Source organism: Lucilia cuprina, chromosome 6, assembly GCF_022045245.1.
Source record: "Lucilia cuprina isolate Lc7/37 chromosome 6, ASM2204524v1, whole genome shotgun sequence".
Classification (NCBI taxonomy): Eukaryota; Metazoa; Arthropoda; class Insecta; order Diptera; family Calliphoridae; genus Lucilia; species Lucilia cuprina.
This window is the reverse complement of record NC_060954.1, coordinates 43352755-43376309: the sequence shown is the minus strand read 5'-3', so window position 1 is coordinate 43376309 and position 23555 is coordinate 43352755. Positions and strand designations below refer to the sequence as shown.

General features: G+C 31.1%; 4 protein-coding genes and 1 long non-coding RNA gene across 6 annotated transcripts; 2 read left to right on the top strand and 3 right to left on the bottom strand.

Moving 5' to 3' along the window:
* Positions 1–1515: 1515 nt before the first annotated feature.
* Positions 1516–5239, bottom strand: LOC111675220 (inorganic pyrophosphatase). Its single transcript, XM_023435947.2, has 5 exons — positions 4907–5239; positions 2985–3103; positions 2358–2905; positions 2188–2297; positions 1516–1765 (listed from the first exon to the last, which is right to left on the bottom strand). The coding sequence occupies exons 1-5, from the start codon at positions 5202–5204 to the stop codon at positions 1734–1736; spliced, it is 1107 nt and encodes a 368-aa protein (XP_023291715.1). The 5' UTR covers positions 5205–5239; the 3' UTR covers positions 1516–1733.
* Positions 5063–9504, top strand: LOC111675216 (E3 ubiquitin-protein ligase ZNF598). 2 transcript variants are annotated; one of them, XM_046954334.1, is made up of 7 exons: positions 5063–5391; positions 5731–6618; positions 6688–6833; positions 6890–7456; positions 7522–8812; positions 8883–9080; positions 9158–9504. In XM_046954334.1, the coding sequence occupies exons 2-7, from the start codon at positions 6343–6345 to the stop codon at positions 9356–9358; spliced, it is 2679 nt and encodes an 892-aa protein (XP_046810290.1). In that variant the 5' UTR covers positions 5063–5391; positions 5731–6342; the 3' UTR covers positions 9359–9504. The 2 variants fall into 2 exon arrangements, with proteins under 2 accessions (XP_046810290.1, XP_023291711.2); XM_023435943.2 differs by lacking the exon at positions 5063–5391 and having other exon boundaries at positions 5617–6618.
* A 1067-nt stretch (positions 9505–10571) lies between these two features.
* Positions 10572–14411, top strand: LOC111675223 (zinc finger protein 184). Its single transcript, XM_023435949.2, has 3 exons — positions 10572–10920; positions 11179–12991; positions 13411–14411. The coding sequence occupies exons 1-3, from the start codon at positions 10750–10752 to the stop codon at positions 13971–13973; spliced, it is 2547 nt and encodes an 848-aa protein (XP_023291717.2). The 5' UTR covers positions 10572–10749; the 3' UTR covers positions 13974–14411.
* A 2682-nt stretch (positions 14412–17093) lies between these two features.
* LOC111675210 (caspase-1) lies at positions 17094–21491 on the bottom strand. Its single transcript, XM_023435936.2, has 4 exons — positions 20450–21491; positions 18492–18748; positions 17583–17891; positions 17094–17414 (listed from the first exon to the last, which is right to left on the bottom strand). The coding sequence occupies exons 1-4, from the start codon at positions 20695–20697 to the stop codon at positions 17167–17169; spliced, it is 1062 nt and encodes a 353-aa protein (XP_023291704.2). The 5' UTR covers positions 20698–21491; the 3' UTR covers positions 17094–17166.
* A 572-nt stretch (positions 21492–22063) lies between these two features.
* Positions 22064–22393, bottom strand: LOC124420557. The gene is made up of 2 exons (XR_006941268.1): positions 22256–22393; positions 22064–22191 (listed from the first exon to the last, which is right to left on the bottom strand). It is a non-coding gene; the product is annotated as an uncharacterized LOC124420557 (long non-coding RNA).
* Positions 22394–23555: the final 1162 nt, after the last annotated feature.

Sequence of the window (23555 nt, the reverse complement as noted above, 5' to 3'; positions counted from 1 at the left end):
AAGTTTTTTTTTCGATTACATTTTGAACACATAAATAAAACATTTTTTGTATGATTAATTAATATCATTATTTAAGGCGTCATTCTCGTTTGTAATCGGTAGGTCCGCAGTAAAAAAAGAATATATATTGTTACTTCTCTGAAGTCTATAAAATCAAAACTTGTTCTCTAATGTCGGTTTTTACGAATTAAATTGCGAATCTCTCAAGCCTGAAATATAATTTCCCAGGTTTTGAGTTATTATCCATTCTTTGGTGGTTTCTAGACGGTCACAACGGCTGACTGTTTAGCTTAGAGGAGTTTTAGATAAAGAGGAGTTAAATAAAGGAAACTTTAATTTTTTAAATAATAAATGTATAATCACCCCTATTCTGAAATTTCGATTACGTTTACGCATTCAGTTACGCAACAATCGAAAAAAGTTATTCCAACAAAAAACTGAATCGTAAGAAAAAGAAGAAGCAATTCCATTACGTTTCAATGCTTTACGCATTGTGTATTCTGCGTTACGATTGTACCTACATTTTTGTAAGTTGTTGTTTATGTGGCGGAGAGTAGGGTTCTATAAATCGACTTTCGAATAATCGAACAATCGACTTTTTGTCGAAAAAAGTCGAAGTCGACTATTTTGTTCCAAAAAAGACGATAACTCGACTATCGTCTATGAAAAAAGTCGAAAAGTCGACTTTGTAAATAAAAGTCGAAAAGTCAAAAGAAGTCGAAAAGTCGGAATAAGTCGAAAAGTCCGAAAAAGTCGAAAAAAGTCAAAAAGTCGGAAAATGTCGAAAGAAGTCGAAAAAAATCGGAAAAAGTCGAAAATAGTCGAAAAAAGTCGGAAAAAGCGAAAATAGAAAGAAGTCGAAAAAACTCAAAAAATTGCAACAAATAGAAAAAATATAAATACCTTTTTTATTAATAATAATGAATAGTAATAATAATAATATAATGTTAAATGTCAACATTATAAATTTTAAAAAGTCGAAAAAAATCGAAAAGTCGAATATAGTCGAAAAAAGTCGGAAAAAGTCAAAAATAGTCGAAACGTCAAAAAGTCGAAAAGTCGAAAATAGTCGGAAAGTCGAAAATAGTCGAAAAGTCGGAAAAAGTCGAAAAGTCGACTATTTATAAAATATTAAAAGTCGAGTTTTCATAAAATGCAAAAGTCGAAAAGTCGACTTTTCGTTTCAACTATAGAATCCTAGCGGAGAGTCGAAATGCAGAATAACGAAGTTGCCAAACGGAGAAAATTTCGATTCGTATTAAAATGTAGAATAGGGACCAATATTGAATATCCGTAACTTAGTGGTCAGATTCCTGTGTGTTTCCAAGAATTCGTTTTGGCAAACATGAGCGGCCCCTCTATAATGGATCCTAACTTAACCTTTCCTTGGATTTAAAAGGAAATAAACTTTTGAAATAGAAACTATTTAACACACATATTCAGAAAATGGATACCTCAATAATTACATTATTTTTAATAATATTTATATAATATTGAAAATGCATATATTTTTTCTTTTTCCATTAATTAGTTCACTTTATTAAATAATAAAAACTTTTTAATCTTTTCTGTGCTTATTTGTTAATGTATATTTCTTTTTGTTGTTAAAGTATTTCATGTTGCAAAGGGATCATTTCATTTAAATATAATTCATAGTTTAATTTAAATTTTGTTTAATTTGTTTTAAACCATAAAATCTTAACATTTTGTAAAAATATCAAAGCTGCTTGTTTTCACTTCAAGTGAATGAAATGCCATTTATCAACTGAAATTAAAAGAAGAGAAAAAACAAAAAAAATTGTTACAATATTCTTAAAATATACAAAAATGTTTGTCTTTTAAGCTTATAGAGTTTTAAACTACAAAATAATTTCAAATCTAAGGTCATAACTGGACACCTTATAACTTGAAAAAGCATTGAAATTTGTTAAACCATGTAAAGAGGAGTGTAAATAGAACCATTTCTTAACTTAATATGTTATTACTAAGATACAAAGTTAAAGAGTTATTTAACAGATAAAAAAAATAAAACAGGGGTTTTGATCGAGTGCTTATTTCTATAATAAAACGTGTTATATAACAATATTGATTGTGTGGCAAGAAGACAGCAAACTTTTATTAGCAAGTGCATTTGTAAAACTAACTACAACTTTGAATAAATGTTGTGAGGTAAATAGAAAATCTTACCTATGTCAGAAACTTCTTCGACATCACCACCTTCGGGGGCGCCGGAGATAACAGTTTCAGCCTCTTCTTGACTTGTAAGGAATGGTGAATCAGCAACGGTAGTGTTAAGGCTAAAAAAACAATACATTCATATGGATAACATAAAATTTGTATAAAAAAAACAAACTCACCAAGAAATAGAACCACCCTCCAATTGTTTATTGATCAATCCCTGCCAGAATTTGTGAGTTTCACTAACAACATTAGTGGCAAAGGCTGCATTCTTGGCATCACCATTGAAGGCAAATTGATTTTCAGGTTTGCCATCGGGAATCTTATAGATTTTAAACCATTCAACGGTAGCACGCAACAAACCAGGGAAGTACTTATCAACATCGGTAATATCATTCATTTTCTCAGCCAAAGGATCATTAACATCAATGGCAATGATTTTCCAATCGGTTTCACCTTCATCAATCAAAGCAATGGTACCTAAAATCTTAACCTGTACAACAGCTCCACGTTTAGCTACACGATAGCCAATTTCCAAAACATCAATGGGATCATTGTCACCCTTGCAACCAGTGCTGGGTTCAATGTGATCGGGATTTTCCCAGGTTTGTGGGAAAGCACCATAATTCCAAATATAACCCTTGTGTGGGAAACAATTGGCTACGAAGCGCAATTTACCCTTTTTCACGTCTTGTTTAATGGGATTCAAAGGATTGTTCAAACTAATCTAAATTAACAATACAAGAATATGCACGCCATTTAGCAATTGAATTTTTTTTATAATTGAAAACATTTTCTTTACTTACTTCCATTTTGGCGTTGGTCCAACGTGGTACTTCAACCACCATATTATAAACGGTCTTCTCTTCATTGGCATACAAAGGGATATCGTGTAGTGGTGAGACTCCTTTACCGCAAGCAGTTTCTGCAAGAGTTTAAGAATTGTTTTAATTTGTTTTTTTCGCAATTGGAAGTTAGGTACAAAAGGCTTGTCTATATATTATACTATAGGCAAGAATAGAGTACAAACTACACTATAGACTAGACTATAAACCATATTTTAGACTAGATTATAGACTACAGACTAGACCATAGACTAGACTATAGAATAGGCTATAGACTAGACTAAAGAATAGATTATAGACTAGCCTATAAACTAGATTATGGAGTAGACTATAGATTAGATTATGGAGAAGACTATAGACTAGACTATAGACTAGACTATAGACTAGACTATAGACTAGACTATAGACTAGACTATAGACTAGACTATAGACTAGACTATAGACTAGACTATAGACTAGACTATAGACTAGACTATAGACTAGACTATAGACTAGACTATAGACTAGACTATAGACTAGACTATAGACTAGACTATAGACTAGACTATAGACTAGACTATAGACTAGACTATAGACTAGACTTTAGACTAGTCTATAGTCTAGTCTAGTCTAAAATTTTTAAACTATACTAGGCTGAAGGGTATATTAGATTCGTTATAACCGAATTTAGAAACGTTACTTGCTTTAAATGTTATGGTCTAGCATTAACTGAGCGATAAGTTGCTTTAATTATATGGAATTTTTTATCTTCTAATAAAACAGATAAGCTAAAATAAAATATTTTTTTTACATAATATTAACTTAATGAAACCATTTAATATTTTAATACAATTTTTGTAAGCTATTTATACATTCCAATAAAATTACACCATTTCTTCATGTAAATTAGAACTTATATTTCTACTTCTTGATTTTTTTTAACAAGTTATCATTTAAATATTGAAAAAGTTTTTAAAACTAAATTGGAAACAGTTAAAAAGCGAAAGTCACTTATAGCTAGAAAAAATTTAAGTTGGTTTGACTCATGAGATTATTTTAGTTTATAGATAAACAATTTTAATTTTATTTTTATAAAGATTTATCAAGATCTAATGAAAAGTACCTACAGTTTTTATTAGTTTTTTATATCAAGCTATTGTAGAAAGTGCCAAAGAACAATTGAAATATAAGAATACAAGAGTTTTAATCTAATCTACTTTTTTATATAAAAAAGATGAAAAAGGATAATAAATTTGGTTTCAAATTTAACATATTTATATCTATTAAAAGGATCGATTTTAGACAGATATTGGTAACTTGACCCAAAAGATGTCCTAATTTAATGTAAAACACAAAAACGACATCGTTATAGGTACTATCACTAGTACCTATAAGTTTAACCCAGAAATGTAAGTGCACTTGACACAAAGTCCAAAACTAGACAATACACAATAAATCGATAGTGTAGAAAAAATGTCACCTTAATTTCAATTGTATACATAAACCATAATTTTGCATACATTAAGTACCTAATCAATAAACACAATAAACACTATAAAATGAATCTTCATCTAGACAGGGGAATACCGGGAAACAATAATGAGAACTTTTCCGGTAAACTAAAGTAGATTTCAATTGGGTTCTTATCACTAAACAAATAAAAACAATATCGTCATCTTCGGTCGCCACCGTTGCATAAGCTGGTGTGAGTACTTGTGTACAACAGCTAAACTATAATGTGTTGTTGTAAATGATTAACAGACAAGAATTAAAAGCCTATTCAATTAATGATAATAAATAAAAAAACTTCCACTTAAATAATGCCTTTAAATGTTGATGGTCAATGTCATTTAAATAACTTTTTGCAAAAAATATTTTTCACTTTTTTTTACTCTTATACTTACTGAAATAAATGCTATAGTTGGTGGAATTGGGTGCACCCTTTTCGATGGTTTGATATTCTTGTGTTGCTGACATTTTATTGTTTTTTAATTCAAATTTATTTTGTCTATTTAATGAGACTGCTGTAGTCGCCACTGACCGTTTGTGTTGTTGAAAATTTGCTGACGAACTCAAATTTTCTATAATAAAATTTGCTGAAGAAGCCGGTTTGCAAAACACGTTGTGACGATGCAAAGCAGTCGAAGGAATTTTTGTGAATAAAAATCGTAATGATAATAATGAAGTTGCCGTTGCTGTCATTCTAGTTATTTCAAATTTTGATGTGTTTGACAAACAAAAAACAGGCAAAGAAAACACACTTATCAACACTGTTTTCTAATTTGTCAAACAGTAGAAAAGAGAAAAGCGAAAAACGGCTGTTGCCAATGCCTCTTCTTTTTCGCAAAATAAATAACGATATGGCAGCATTGTACTAGATTTTTAAGAGGTAAATTAAGACAAGGTGTAGCAATTTATATATGCATGGAGTTTGGATAACTAGTTGAGTGTTAAATTACATACAAACAAGTAAAAATTCTAAATTCGGTTATGGGGAATCTTTTATACTCTTCAACATATTTTAATATTTTAAAAAAATTTTGAAAGAATCATATTTTTTGGATAATAAGTCGGTGTAATAGAAATTATAAAAGGATCGAAAACTTATGTCACAAAAAAGCTATGAATAAGAAACTTCTTTTTAAAAGAATAGATTAGATTTAAGTTTTTTATTGAGTTTGATCGATTTCAAATATGACAAAAAACCGGTGTTTTGTACTCTTTATAGCATGATATCTCAAAACCCTAATACGGTGGATAAATTTGGATGCCAAATGAAGGAATTCTGAGGCCATTTATCTATTGCTCATGCTTCTTCTGCTTTAAAGATCGAAATTTTTATGAATAGCTATTCGGCTTAACATATTAGTTAGTTATTTTTGTTTCCCTATGGGTTAATCCAATCAGCTGTCAACTTCTTGCAAAACCCAATATGGCATCTTCACATTGTTCGACAAAAATATTGAAGAATTACGATTAAAAAAAATCACGACATCCACGCTAAAAAGTGAAATTTTGCCTTTTTCAAAAATACAACAAAAGAAAAAAAGAAAAAACTTTTAATTTTCTGACAAAAAAAACTACCAACTTTGGATAAGTTTGTGGAAAAAGCCAAATTTGTTTACACAAGTTTCGCCAGATAAAAGAAACGTCAAAAATTCATTTTATTGGCAGACACATCGACATTGGTTTTTTATTGTTGTAATAAATTCACGTCATAATTTTTTGAAGACACGCACACGTTTGCCTAAGAGTAAAAAAAAATTAAAACTGAAGAATTATCACAGATTAGATTTGGAATTTGCAATCAAGTAGTTAATACAATTGGAAGAAGTACACGATGAACGCTGAGAAAAAATACAACGACAAGGCCATGGCCAACAACAACAAGCAGCAGGTTGATGATGCTGCTGCTCAAGGTGATGGTCAGCAACAACAAGGAGAATCGAATAACAATGTCACAGTTGATGACAATGCTTGTGTGGTTTGCTTCAAAAATGTCGATCTCTTTTCAGTGGGAGAGTGTGATCATCCAGTTTGTTATGAATGTTCAACACGTATGAGAGTTTTATGCCAACAAAACGAATGTCCCATATGTCGTCAAGTGTTGTCCAAGGTAAGGAACTTTAATTCAACTTAAAGTTCCGAATATTCACTCTTGTTTTTTCCCATTATTTCTCTTTAGGTAATATTTACCTACAATAAATTGTCCTATCGAGAACTTGAAGCGAAAAATCGTTCGGAATACTATAGTAAAAAGTATAAGATTGGTTTCTATACCAGCGAAATACAACAAAAATTCTTTGAATTACTTGATCATCCCTGTCCAAAGTAAGTTATTTTTGATATCCACTTTAATTCTAAGCCTAATTTCTTTTAATTTGCAGATGCAACTGTCCACCTTATCGCACATTTCAAGGTCTGCGTAATCATGTGCGCAAAGAGCATGATCTCTACTATTGTGATCTTTGTGTTGAAAATTTGAAAATTTTCACTTTTGAAAGACGCTGTTATACTCAAGCTGAATTGGGTCTGCATCGTACAAAAGGTGATCCCGACAATCGTTCACATCGTGGTCATCCTTTGTGTGAATATTGTAATAAACGTTATTTGGATCGTGATGAGCTGTTTCGTCATTTACGGCGTGAACATTACTATTGTCATTTTTGCGATGCTGATGGCTGTAATGAGTTCTATCGTGATTACAATGCTTTGTCAGAGCATTTCCGTCGCGATCACTATCTGTGTGAAGAGGGTCGTTGCGCGACCGAAGAATTTACGGGAGCCTTTCGTACAGAGATCGATTATAAAGCTCATGTGGCTAATGTTCATGGTAAGGGCATGAATAAGCAGCAGGCAAAACAAACACGTACTTTGCAATTGGAAATAACGCTGGGACCGCGTGGTAGATCAGGACAAACTGAGCAGGGTGTAGCAAATATGAGAACAAGAGGGTAAGTGGGAGTTTATATGAAAACAATGATTTGTTATTTTATATATAAATTTGGATTAATTGCAGCAACAATGATGTTGAACCCGAAATGGAAGAACCTTCATATTATCAAACCCAAAATACTAATCAACAACGTCCCAATATAGATCCTGGTAGTGAACAAGAATTTCCCTCTTTAGCTGGCACTTCAACAGGTCCGAGTGTGTCTTTAACACGACCACCACCGCCTGCCATACTTAATCGCAGTCGTATGTCCGGTTTGGCTCGTACAAAAGAAAACTTTCCGGCTTTAGGTGGCGCAGTCAGTAGTATAGGTTCAAACAGTGGTAGCGCAAGTAGTGGTGGCGGAGGCGGCCGGGCTCCACCGCACATATCGAATGTATTAAGAAAACAACCTGCTAGCGCAACTGGTGCAATACCACGCCATAGCTTATCCAGTAATATGCCTTCAACAAGTACAAACGGCATGGTCATACATGTTTCAAATCGACCCTCTACATCGAATGCAACGGCCTCTTCCAATAAAAAATCAAATGCTATGGATTTCCCAGCTTTACCAATGGGCAAATCAAAAAAATCTTTAGCAAAACAAGCCATATTGGAAGAGGATATGCCTTCATCAGGTGTAAACTTGCCCATGTCTTCGGTTCCTTCAAAGCATCGTTCCTTAGTGGACGACTATGTTTCTGTAGCAAATCCTGCCAATTTCCAAAAAATCCAAATGGTACAAAAGGAAGAGATGGAAACAAAGGCACGCAAAGAAGCGGCCGCTAGAAATGCTCCCAAGTTGACTAACCAAGATTTTCCCTCTCTAGGCGGTGGTTCCTCAGCGGCCAAATCCTCAGCCAGCAATTCCTGGATTAAGTCAACAATGAGTGATAAAAAACAAAAAGATTTAGAAAATCGCAAAAATAAAATAGCTCCTGCTCCTCTATTGCCCAAAAACAATAATGCTGCTGGTGGTGCAGCGTCTGCTAAGCAAGCGAACATTACGAATAGTAACAATCAAAACAATGTGGCGAATAATAAACAAAAATATAAAAAACCCAAGGAGAAAAAGGATAACAATAATATGGAAACCAAAAACAATGAAAATAAAACATCGAAAAATAATTTAACAAATGGCAACAATACACAACAATCATCATCATCATCACCTTTACGTCCTCCACCAGGTTTTCAAAGTAACAACTCATCAATGAAACCACCACCGGGATTTCAAACAACCAATGTAACCGTTAATTCGGTGGCCAAATCGCCAAATAATTTAACATTTACCAGTTCATTGGGTGAGAGTTACAGCATTTTGCCAGCTCATTCATATACCGCACCAGCCGATGCTTTAGCACGTAATCAGGTAAAGGTTAAAAACAATTGCAAAATAAATTGAAGAATTTTTTAAAAGTTTAAACCTTTTCGTGTTCCAGAAACTAGTGGGATTCTTTAAAGATGCCTTAAAAACCCCCGAAGGTTTAGAAGAATTCCGACATATATCGCAAAAATTTCGAGAGGGTGTCTATAAGACAGATGCCTACTATGAACATTGTCAAGCTGCCTTAAAGGATAAATTTGATAAAGTTTTTCCTGAACTTTTGGTTTTACTACCAGATATAAGTAAACAACAGGTGGGTAAACAATAGTAAAACATATGTTATAGTAATTTATACAAAAAACATATGTATATTTCCTTCCCTTTTCCAAGGCCCTATATTTGGTACATCAACAGCGTTTAAATAATATGTCACCCCAACAACGTAAATCACTGCCAAAATTGGAAGTTTGTTCAACTTGTAAACAGGTATTGATGCAAAATGATTTAGATGCACATCGAAAAATGCATGCTTTAACACAAAACTTTCCCAAACTGAATGGTGGACAAAAATCGACGACTACCTCTACCTAAGAAAACAATTTGTATTGTTATTAACAGTTTTTATATAGTGTTAAATCTACAGTGTGTGTGTGTTGTTGTATAATAAATTGTTAGTTGACGAATTGTTAGATTTTTCAAAATAAGTTTTTTTTGAAATAAAAGAGCTTAAAATTATTTCAAAATTAATTTTACATAAAATTAACCTTTAAAGTAGAATTTATAATTATTTATATAAATTTCAATAATTAAAATTTTGAATTTGATTTTTATATAGAAATTTGAGATAAAGTTATGATTTTATAATGTTAAAAATACTTTTAAGCGTTTTTAATATAATTATTTATAATTTTGATTTTAATTAACAAAACCAACCTCAAGTTTTATTCATAAATATGTGTTTTGTGTTTTAAAAAGTTTCATTTTTAACTTTTTTATTTGAGGCGAATAATTTTTATAATAATTAATTAAAAAAGCTTTATTTTTATTTGCTTTGTATATACAAATATATAATTTTTTTTATTTCAAATATAATTTGTATTTTCAAATCGTTTTTAATACAATTATAATAATATCAAAATCGTATAGCAATTAATGGTGATGAACAATTTGTTTAGAACAAACTAAAACTAATAAACGCAAATTTTTTTATAACAGTAATATTTAAAAAAAAAATTACATATATTTAACTATAATGTTTAAAACATATTCTTTTTTTTATAACAAAATTATGTAAAAAAAATGTTCAGTATAAATAAATAACAATAAAAAAAGAGTTGGAAAAACAAGAGTAAACAAACATTTATTAAAAAAACTGAAGGACATCTGGTTCTGGTTTAAAGATCGTATAAAATTCTCAAGATTTAAGAAAATATAAAAAAACTATGTCCGGCAATTGTGAATGTTTTAAAAAAGTATTTTATGGTTAACAAAGCAACAAACCACAAAGATATAAAAAAACAACACAAAAATGTAAATAAAACATAAATCGAATTAAACAAAACTCTTTATATAAAACAAATATATAATTAAATTTATAATAAAAGCATTTTAAAACAAGAAAACGTAAAAAAAAACAAAAAATACTTTATCTATAATGCAATTTTCAATTAACTAGCATCACCTGCTATTGTGAATGTAATGCTGTAATTTTCCATAAGTCACAATAATGCTAAATGTTTTGCTTCATATAAAACGCCATCTGACGGTTGAAAATGTTATTACAACTTATGGCTTGGATTTTGACAGCTGTGTTGGAAAGTAAAGTCATCCACCATCTTGTGTGCACAAGAACAAAGTGAAATTATTTATAAAGATTTTCATAGAAAATTGTACGTGAAGAAAAAGAAAATCATTTTATTTTTGCAAAAAAAAAAAACTATATAAAATATAAAAAAGAATAAAATATAATTATTTTATAAACAATGGCTACTTTGGATTTTGATGCTTTGCAAGCTGAGCTGAAAAGAAAGCGAATATGTCGCTTTTGTTTGTGTCAGGATGTGGGAAAATTAACAAATATTTTTTGTCGTGATACACGCATCAAATCATCAGCTCCTTTGCCCATACAAATAATGGCTATAGCTTCTATAGAGGTGAGTGTGTATACATACAAATAACATTTTTCTTGAGATAGGTATTTTGCTATGGTTGACACAAAATGCTGGCCTGCGCCACGACTAAGCCAATGCACAGCAAATTTGCGCCCCATAAAAAAATTTGTGACTTAGTTCTCCCCATTTTTTGGTGGGTTTATGAACTAAATTTTTCTTTAATGGATTTTTAATTAAAATGTTTTTTTCTCTTCAAATCATATTCATTTTGTGTATTTTTCCACTTTTCATTTTCCCTAGTGTTTTAGTAACGACGGCATGCCTCCTTATGTCTGCAGCGATTGTACAGAAATTTTTGAGTACAGTTATCAATTTAAACAAATGTGCAAAAAAGCCGACAATCTTTTGCGCCAGTTTCCTTTAACAGGCAAATGTCCAGAGAGTTTGGATAAACCCATTTTGAGGAAAGTGCTTTCTCAGCAAACACTGCCGGTAGCACCTGGCAAGCAGTATAATAAAACGACTCAAGTACGTGTGCAACACAATAAATCGAATGTAGTAGCACAAGAATCTCTACTATTGCCCAAAAAAATATTGAATTCGTCGGTGGCCAAAGCCAAGATAACAGCTACTGTAAGCAAACCGCCCCAAAACACAGTAGAATGCGAGAGCGCTCCAAAACTTCAAGATTCTAAAGTAGAGCAGTTGGATGAGGATTGCAGCATTAGTTTTTTGGATAAAATTGAGAACAATGATGAATTATCCCTAGATGACATACATCAATTGGTGGCAGCCGAAGATATACAAGAAACGGAATTTGTCAATATGGATTCTTTACCCGTAGTGGTGTTAGATTCTGGTAATAAAACTACTAAACCCAAATTGTTAAACAAATCCTCTGTAAGGATTTTAAATAAGGAAGCAGATCGTGGAACTGAACCTCGTTTAAGTATGCCAATGATAAAGCAAGACGTTGATGGTAAAATGGAAATTGTTGCTGAAATTTTAAATATTGATGATAAATATGAAGAAGAACCGGATCCGAAAAATGCGGTTCCCGTTGAGACTAATGTATTTCCTTGTCCTTGTTGCGAGCGCACATTTCCCTTGTTACAGTTGCGTGAAATACATTTAAAAATGCATTCACGTGACCGTAAATTCCAATGCGAACATTGTGATAAATCATTCTTTTCTAAATATGACCTGCATCGTCATTCTTACATACACAATGGTGAAAAGCCCTATAAATGTTCAGCTTGCGATAAGGCTTTTTCACGTACCGGCCTGTTGACGCGACACGAAAAGACCCATACCGACATACCCAAATTTATATGCGTGCACTGTGAACGTTCCTTTATATCGAAAGACGATATGGAGAAACATGCTGAGCGTCACAATATACATCGACCATTCGCTTGTAAAGTTTGCAATAAGTCATTTGCTTTTAAACAAGGTCTTGAACGTCATGAGGTCGTGCATTCACGCCAGCAGCCCTACCCTTGTCAGTACTGCGATCAGAGTTTTTCAACCACTTCTAAACTGTCTCGTCATTTGACTGCTCACGCTGGTCTCAGGCCATATCCTTGTAAAATTTGCAAAAAATCTTATTTACTATCCCACCATCTTACGCGGCACATGCGCTCCCATAAAAACGTAGTGGATCCCATCCATTCCATTCAATTTACGTGCAGTTCCTGCAACACCAGTTTTGTTACGCGTGATGAACTTATAGCTCATTCTGCTACCCATGCAAATGATGGCAATCTTGCCTGTCCTCTATGCAAGGACGTATTTGATGATATGAACAGTTTAACCACTCACATTCAAGATCACTCTGAAGGCGAAGCTTATGCTTGTGAATTTTGCGATTTCATCTTTATGACAGCAGATAAATTACAATTACATACGGATCAAGATCATGCTCAAGAAATGGAAGCTTATCATGCCGACGATCGTGCTCAGGCCGATAAGCAAATGGAAGAGTCTCAAAAGCAAGAAGCTTTTAATGACGAAAAGTTGCAGAATGCTGTTAATGAATTTCTTGTTGATGACATGTCTGACGAAGCAAACGAATCGCTGGAATCGGTGAAGAAAAGGATTAAAACTGAAAAAGGTAGGTTTACCTATGATTTAGGAATAAATATAGAGATAAATAGATAGAGAAATAGATAGATAGATAGATAGATAGATAGATAGATAGATAGATAGATAGATAGATAGATAGATAGATAGGTAGACAGATAGATAGATAAATAGATAGATAGATAGATAGATAGATAGATAGATAGATAGATAGATAGATAGATAGATAGATAGATAGATAGATAGATAGATAGATAGATAGATAGATCGATAGATAAATAGATAGATAAATAGATAGATAGATAAATAGATAGATAGATAGATAGATAGATAGATAGATAGATAGATAGATAGATAGATAGATAGATAGATAGATAGATAAATAAATATATATACAATTTACATATATAAACATTTATAGCATCATTTTTTAAAACATTCTTATTTTAGAAAAACAATCACCTAAGATTATTAACCAAATTATAATACGAAGCGCAACAAATGATCAGAATGATGAAAATAAGGTGGAAGATAACAACAGTCTATTGATACCATTAAAACAACGCAAACTTGATGAAAGTGGAAAAAAAGCTGCAGCACAAACAAAACCACAACAACAAACAAAGCAATCACCACAATTAAGACGAAAAACTCCAAATGCAAGTGCGACACCAGCAAGGGAAGCAAATCAACCAACGATTCAATCTCTATTGAAAACGCCTAAAACGGCAACTGTTACCAAAAAGTCTCCAACAAAGACAATGACACCAGCCAACGCATTACCCAAACCAAAAGTAATTAAAGTTGAAAAAAATACTTCTGCTGAAACGTCAACCTCTGCAACGTCCACAACAACAGTTGAAGAATCCAGTATCGATGATCTTGTTAAAAAGAAACTTGGCGATAGAAAGGTTAAAGTGCAGAAAATTACCGTAACAAAAGCTCAAGCAGCTGCTATGGCTAAAGAGGGTCGTATTAAAATCAAAGATGGTAAAATTATCTTAAACAAATAAATATTTTATAACCAATAATATTATTATTATATACATTAATTGTTTATAATACATACTTACATAAATCTTATGTATGTTTACATAATTATTTTTTTAGATATTAATGTATAATATTAAAATCTTATCAATTTTGTTTTATTTTTATTCTAAAACATTTTGTTTTCTTTCTTTTTATCACTGAAACGTAATATACAAGTTACAATATTGAAGTAAAACAGTGCATATGTTTCTTATTTTGATAATACGAAACGCAAAATCCTAATGCATTACAAAGTTATTTTAATATTTTTATTTAAAAAAATATGTTATAACGTAGTTTTTTGTCATTCATATCTAAATCTAAATTCTTGTTTGAAAAATTAACCTTGACTTATATGACGATATGAAAGATAATCTTATAATAAAAATATTAAATAAATACAATTTATTTAAAAAAAATGAATGATGCAATTTAAACAATATTTTGAAATTATGATTAATTACGGAAGTAGCTACAGAAATTTCAATTTTTAACAAAATACTTTTCATTAGTATGTTTAAGCTTTTTGCTGAAGCACTCTTAGATAAAGACTTCTCCGTATTGATGCAATGTAATGCGAATGATATGAAGTTAGTCCTTCGTGATAAATCTCATAAGAACATTGAAGGCTCTCTTTGACCAACGTTGGGGTAACCAACGTTCTGTAGGCAGAACTATTAGCGGGCTATTGACTGGCTTATGTTCTAACGAGTTGTATATATTCGGTTTTATACCGGCAATCATGCTGCCCAAGTTTAAATCTCTTAACGTGATGGCTAAACATTTCACAGTAAGACCAAACTGGATTCCAGCTCATCAACTGCGATAATTGGAATTTTACTAGCAAGAGAAGATAGCTACAGTCAAGCAAGGTCCTTGATGCTCTAGCCGGCAGCACTTAAGGTATGGATAAAGAAACCTTGTTGGCTGCATATAAAACAATTGGTCGGTCAATGGATAATTATGCTGCTCCAGTGTGATCACCTTGGCTCTGTGATACCCAGTGGAGAAAGATTCAAAGCTACCAAAATGGCGCCCTAAGGAATGTAACGGGCTGCCTACAAATTATCTCAGATTATCACCTGCACGAGGAAACGAAGGTCCTCGCAGTCAAGAAACATAATGTCATGTTGACCAAACAGTTCCTCCTGGGATGTCATCGGAGAAGTCAATTTTAACATAACACAGTTGGATACTCCCTCGAGGCATGTCAGGAAAGATCTTCGTATATACGAGGAAAACATATGCAGATATGTACAGGATCTACTGGATCAGCCCTCGTATTCGACATCTTTGAAGGACATTCATAGAGACGTCATTAATTCCGCCTTTGCAGGATACTGCATGAATGTCGTACTTGAAGGTCGCACCACCGCCCATACACGGAAGAAAACTTGCCGCGGAAAACAAGAATAGTTCTGGCACAACTAAGATCGGGATGGAGCCACAGGCTTAATGCCTACTGGTCACGTAGTAGCCAACCCTACTTCACTCTGTCCAATGGATTTATGAACGCATTCAGTAAAAGTAGCCCAATTTTTATGCCTTGGGCATTGATGTAGAAACCACCAACTAGATTATTGTATAGTTTTAGCTGTTACAACAACAACAGCTGTGTTGTCATACCGCTTTCCAGCTTCGATGATTAACCAAGGCTTCCTGTTGAATGGCGAACATCTTGTACAATTCAGTACGATACGGATTACAATTGCAATGTTGACTGGACCTCTCGACTTGATGACAGATGGGAAACTAATTTAACAGTATATGGTTGTTGGGAGGGTTCTACATAAATGTCCAGGCCTAAAAATTGGGCTACTTCAACTGGATACGTTCATAAATCCATTGAACAGAGTGAAGTAGGGTTGGCTGAGCAGTTGAATGTGTGGTGGGTGTCATGAGGGCTCTGACCACATGCAGGTTGGGGACGGTACGGTCTATACGTGACCAGTAGACATTGAGCCTGTGGCTCCATCCCGATCTTAGATCAATGTTCATGCCTTAAAATTGTGATACTTCAATTGGATGCTTTTGAAAATCTATTAAACGGAGTGTAGTAGTGTTAGTTGAGCAGTTCAATGTGTGTTGGGGACCCTGACTAGGACATTCGTAAAGGTCATGACATTTTTTGTTCGTTCCCACGACAATTAAATCTCCGCTTCGGAACGACCCGATTCTCAATCGGCCAAAGATTGTCAACTCAGCAACAGCTGTATCAACAGAAAGTTTTTTCTCCAGGGAAGAACATCTACTTACAGCCATCCTATTACAACAACATCCTTTGTTAATGCCAGGCCTTAGTGGAATTTAGGTTTAACAAGTTTGTCTGCCGTCTTCTGCAGGACAAAGCGGATTTTTTCAAAAAGAAAAAGCCAACAACTTCTTTAAGCTGAGATTTTCTCTTTATAGGCATGGCAGAGGACACGAGTCCACTAATGCTAATACTCTACATTGTAAATAAATCAATAAAAAACCCCTTTTTTTGTTTGCTTTCGAATTCATATATTTTAATATTTTTTGTTTAATTTAAGAAAATGTTAAATGGATTAAACTAATAGAACTTAAATATTAATAAATGGCAACCATTGTGGAAGGCAGGAAAGTACACATTAAGTTTTTTTCTTTCTTTTAATAAAAAAAAAATAATTAAACAATAATCTAATAATTCTAAAAATCTTCTATAAAACTAATTGCTTTATAGACTTATGTGTTAAGTAAGTAAATAAAATGTATCTAAAAAAAATACATTTAAATAAAGTTTAGTGAACATGTAAATGAATGGCAAGTACTAATGATGAACATGACAATAGTAGCCCTATCAAAATATTTCAGTTCCAAGTTAATGTGAGAATAAATGAATGTGAATTATACATATGAAATTCAAAAAAAAGAGAAATACATATTTGCAAATACAAGGCATTGAGATTAAGAATTAAGTAATAATACATATTATCAAAAGTGAATTCATTATTTTTTTTTGTTAAAAAAATTTTGTTCTAATGCTTAAATTAACAAAAAAGAAAATCTTTTAACAATTGTGTTCAAAAAGAATTTTTGTTATTTCTTCGTTTTGTTTGTAAATTTGTACGCAATTTGTATGACACATTGTTCTTGTTGTTGTTGTTTTTGTAGCTTTTTTTTTAGAGTAATTATTATGTTTCAAACCTAAACTAATTAATTCTGTTTAGGTTTATCGGTAAAACGTAAAATGCGTGTTAACATTGATGTAATGCAAGGTATTTGCTTTTGTTGATCCATTATGGGACGCGATGGTACACACGATTCATAATCCATGGCCACACGACGATTAACAAATGTTAACAGTGTGAGTAAATCATATTTTTTGCCATTATTATTTAATTCCTCGACCAGAGACTGTATAAACCATGAACCATTTGAAGTATTGCGCCAGGAATAGAAACCTTTAATTAAACAGTAAATTTTATTTTATAAATTATAAACAAATTAAGGCATAATTTAAAAAAAAACTTAAACTAGTACATTTATATTAAACCATTTTCATCTTTTAAGTATACAGATATAGATTTGCTATATATTTCTTTCAAATATATAATTTTTTTAATATTCACCTGGTATTGTTGAGTATGCTATTAGGAAATCAGCATGTATTGGTATACGATAACTCATATCAGATGATGTCTCACCATCTGTTTCAGTCTTTTGTAGTTTAATACCTGGATCTAAACGATCACCACGGCAGGCTTGTATAAAAAATAATTTCGGTTTACCAGCCAGTGTTGGACAATCTCTGGCTGAGAAATAATGCCAAATAGTATCTAATTTGTACATGACATCTTTGGCGTATAAATAACCCTGTTCACCATGTGTTAATATTGCAACTGCAATACAATCGTGTTCACTATGATCCTGTGAAGCAGCTGGAAAAGTATATTGAATTTAAAAAGGACATGTATTCAAAACTAGGGTAATTATTAGAGTCTATCTATTTATCTATCTATCTATCTATCTATCTATCTATCTATCTATCTATCTATCTATCTATCTATCTATTTATGTATCTATGTATCTATGTATCTATCTATCTATCTATATATCTATCTATCTATCTATCTATCTATCTATCTATCTATCTATCTATCTATCTATCTATCTATCTATCTATCTATCTATCTATCTATCTATCTATCTATCTATCTATATATCTACATATCTATCTATCTATCTATCTATCTATCTATCTATCTATCTATCTATCTATCTATCTATCTATCTATCTATCTATCTATCTATTCTAGTCTATGGTATAGTCTATTGTCTAGTATAGTATAATCTCGTCTATAGTCAAGTATGTAATTTAGTCTAGTCTATAGTCTAGACTCTAGTCTATTGTATCTAGTATATTTTCTAGTCTATAGTCTAGTGACTAGACTCTAGTCTATTGTCCAGTCTGTAGTTTAGACTTTAGTCTGGTTCAGTTTTGTCTAGTCTTTAATCTAGTGTTCATATTATATACTTACCCTTATCGATATGTTCAAAAACTTCCCGTAATTTACAATCCTTATATATTGATACTTCAAAATCTAGACTATTAAATGTCTTCTTTAATTTCTCACAATCAACATTAGTGCCTTTACGATTCTCCAATGATGGTATATCAAAAAATTCATGATTAAAGATTATAGCTAAACCACGTTTCTTATGGTTCATATTGTATTCCATGGCATTGCGTTCAGTTGGCATACGAGCCACCATACATTTTATCTCTGAAACTGAGCTATAAAATGGGTTAAAAATATGTATATAAAAAATTTGTATTTAAGTGATAAGGATATTTATTTATTTATTTTTAGAAAGCACAGTTGGTATATACATAACTATTGACATTTTTTGCGAATATGTATGATAATTGGTATGTTATAGTGGTATAAAACATATAAAAATATTAAAAACCACCGAATTATTTTTTCGTGGTTGGTGAAAAAGTTTACGCACTAAACGCAATAAGTTTTTCATTGCATATTTTCAATTATTTTGAAAAAAAATACATGATACAACCATAGAATTATTATTGTTTTATTATGGGAAAAATGAATCTTATTCCTTTGTTAAGTTATTTTAATAAATATAATTTTTAAAAAAGGGAAGTTTCCCTCACAATTGAACAAAATTTAGTTTTTTATAACTTTTATAACTTTTAAAATAATTAACATAATCGAATTTTTCTAAATATTTTGGATACATCTCTCAAAATTATGAGACACATGTTTCGTACTTTTTTAAAATTCCGTCCTTTTTGGGTGTAAAAGGGACAAAATTGTATTTACGGTCCTTTTTTTAGCAAATTAAGAAAACTTCTTCGGTTTATTGAATTATTCATATTAAATTACGGACTAACGCTGTAATAATTATTGTAATAAAATTTTTGCTATTTCACTGGGTTAAAAAGTACCAAAAAGGGGAAAAATGGGAAATTTAGCTTTATTCAAACTCATTGAGCCAACTTTTATAAAATTGCAAAAAGTAGTTTATTTACTCACACAAAATAAGCTTTTGGTATATTATTTTGGAATTCGAGTACTAAAGCCTATATAGGACCAAATTCGAGTAAATTATTAAAGCACAATAAATGAATACAGATTTAAATCGTTTGAGTTTTATCTGTGATATATATGTAGATTTAAATACGGAACATTTTATAAACTTAATTCTCGAAAAAGTATACTTCTAAGCGAAAAGGGGAAACATTGTACTCTTTTTATTAGTACTTTCCATTTAGGTAAACTTTATTTTACTTTTGGTACTTTTTCTTCCTTCAAATGATACTCTATGTATGTTCTTTAATATGAACTGAAAACACATGATTATTACACATACACGGTCCTCATTGAATAAGATCCTTTAAGAGACAACTTTTTAGTACTTTTTATCTCATAAATTGTACTTTTTTAATTTTCTAAAATATTCAACCTACGAACATTAATTTTAACATACATGGTCTTGACTGAATGATATTCTGGAAGTGGGAACTATTTAGTACTTTTCTATTCTTTAAATGGATTCTTTATAATGGTTAACCGGAACTCACGACCCTTATTAAATGAGAATTTATTGAGAGAGATCTTTGTACTTTTTCGTTTTTCGATGGTACTTTTTGATATTTTTACGATATTGAACATAGGGTAGCGAAACACCCAGGGTATGATAATATTTTATAAAATTTATATTTTATTAAAATTTATTTTTTAATTTTTTAGAAATTTTCCCACTGTTTATTCAACTGTATAACATTTTATCAGCAAATAACATATTTATAATTCTGTTAAATAACATTATTAATGTAATGATGAAAATGTATGTTATTGAATGTAACAGAATTAGTGCAACTGTTACCGACATTTTTTATACATACATATTTTAAGGATCTATTTCTACCTGTATACTTTATTTACAATACAGTAATTTAAATAGAACTTACATAGGTTTGCCATTTGTGGAATGTACTGCTGATGAGTTATTGGAACTCTCTTCACAGCCCATACCCAAAGCATCAGGTCGATCAAAGCTGTTGCGTTGACCAAGACCGTGACTGCCAACGGTATCGTCTTCGTCATCAACAGATCCATCATAGACATCACGTTGTTGTTGGTGGGAGGAATTGTTGTTCATTTTTAAAGTAGCACTTGTTATGTACTCCACCGTTGTCGATATGCATTCATCTGTCATGATTGATTGCTATTGTATGTATATTCGTATTTTTTTACTATTATTAAAAATGTTTATAAGATGATTTATATAAGTAGGTATTTTTTTAAATAATACAACTAAACCACTTTAATTGTTAAACATATTTAAAGAATTTCTAATTGAAGATGAATTTTGTTATTATTTCATTTTATTGACTCTTTATTCTATGTTTATTGCAAATCCTTTTTATTCATAACCACACACTCAATAACTTCTTCACTATCCTCCCTAGTGCACTTAAAAAAAAACAAATGCCAGACACGCTACCACGCCAAATACAAATTTTAACTATTGTTTTCAAGGCTAGAAACTTAGGATTTTCTTTAATAGAATTATAATTTTGCCATAAAACCACAGAAAATCTATTTGTTCCTATATTTTTCTTTGTATTTCATAGAATTTTCGCACAATATACAAACTAATTTTAAATTATTTGTCATCACTTTTTATCATCAATTGATATTTTCCAAAAATTTATTTTTACATTTAAGGTAAAAGACCGCTTTTATTATTATTGTTGCTATTGTTGTCGTCGTCGTTATAAATGTATGTTTTTTTGTGACGTTTATTTAACATTGTATCAAGGTTATTGTTTATTTATTTTTATTAGCAACTAATAACATTTTAATAGAACACACTTTACTATTAAGTTAGGCTTAAAAGTTTTTTTTTAATGAAAAAATGCATTAGGCGGTTTATTTCTCTCTTTCTCTTTAGCCTTTAATTACTCCACCAATGCTTTTTGTTCGTTTTTAAAAACATCAATTCGCTACTAAATCACAACAATAACTAAATATAAAAAAACGAATGCATCAGACAGGGTGCACCAAGCTACATATATTAATTATAAGGTAGTGTTGTCGTTATCATTTTGTTTTTTTATGTATAGAGTTTGACAGTATGGTTACACTAAAAAGTACCAGCATGTTGTCAAACTACATTTAATCAAAAGTGTATTGGCAAAAAAACATCAGCTGTTTTGTTAACACTACCTTCCCTACAAGAACAGTGACAGTCATTTAACCGGTCATTTGACTGGCAAATCGATCAAAGTTTCCATCAAAAGTTTCTATCTGTTTCTTAAGGGCAATATGTAAAAAGTGATGGAAACTTTTGTGTACATGTGATTTTGCATCACCCTCGCACTTATGAATTCTATCGACTTTAAAACATATATTTGAGCTGCTCACTCTTTTGCTTTTTACCAATCAAGGATGATGGAAATGTTAGTCACGATTGACTAATCATTCTTTATGGATATATCCATCACAGTTGACCGATCACACTTGATGAATTTATCCGTCAAATCTGACGGCTATGCCAATTTATAATAAAACACAATTTATTAACATTTTAAGACATATATTTTTAATTTTATTAATATACATAAATTAACTATCATTTCACCATTTTACATACCTCACAGAATGTAAAATCCTCCTATGCTCCTTTTAATTTGTGGAAATAAATTGTCTGTAAAGAAATGCATAAAAATATTGAAATATAAAAATTAAAAATAAATATGTATTCATATTACCACAAATAGATTAAACTCCGAAGTGTATATTCTCAGCTCCACTTCCTGCACCGTTTTTAAATTATAATAAATCTCTTTATTTTTAATAATGTTAGTCTCAATTTTTTTAATTTTTTGCTCCTTGATCTTTGGCTTTCACTGAAATAATTAATTTATGCCACGGAAAACACAGTAACAGTCAAATGTAGTTGTTTCACTCTTTCATATGCAAATGAAACCCTTTATCACACATTGAGTACATCAACAGTCATTTTACCGGTCATTTGACCGTCATTATTGATGGAATTATCCATTAACTATTTTTTTTTGCAATTTTTAAAGAAAAATGTTGCAAGTGTGTTAGTAAAATCATTTTGTATGTGTTAGTTTCGGTCATACATTTCTTGTAGGGTTATAATTAATATATCTTGGGTGCACTCTTAAGCAGTGCTGCTAATACTTTTGACCTTTTTGCGTTTCACTATGTGAAAAAACCCGTCAGATTTAGGTTTTTGTAAAAGACGCTAGAAAATGTCAAATTTATTAAATAGGAAAACTTTTGTAATTAACGAAATAAATAGAAAATTTCAGTGTGGTGAACGGTCAGCGTTGCAGCTCCCCTTTAAAAAAATATGTGGACACTAAACATAATGATCTATATCAGAGCTTCGAATTAATTAATTAAATTTGAGCTGAATTCACCAAAATCTGAATTCAGAAATATAAAGTTTAATCTTCCAATCCTTTTTTTAATTCTCAGGAATTAATTCAATAGCTTAATTCAAAGACTTTCAGATTATTTTAATTCATTCATATACTGAATTCATTCATGTTTGAATTACATTCTACTTTGAATGATTCAATTTTTCTTTAATTCAAATCTACTCCAAATTGAATTACGAAATTTTTCTTAAATTCATTTTGTAGTAGACTGAATGAAAAATTTTTCCTTTGCAGCCAGAGTGTTGTATCTCAAAAACTAAAATTTCAACTTAAAAGGTTCATAAATTTTTATGTTTTTATCTCTATATAAAAAAGTTTTTGCGTAAAAATTTTAAATAGCCTAGTTTACAGTTGATATTTGTATGTTTGTATAATAAGAATGATAATTCTGACTAATAATAATGTCAAGTTGTGGGCACAAGAAAATTTTTATATTTTTTAGTTATAACAATATTGCTGCAAATAAAGATACATAATATTTATGTACAATATACAAACATACATTCATAGTATGTGACCATAGGTTTATGATCATAAAACATAACAAATCCGTTGAAGTTTGCTCAGAACAGAATCGGTCCCTAACGCTAAAGAATCA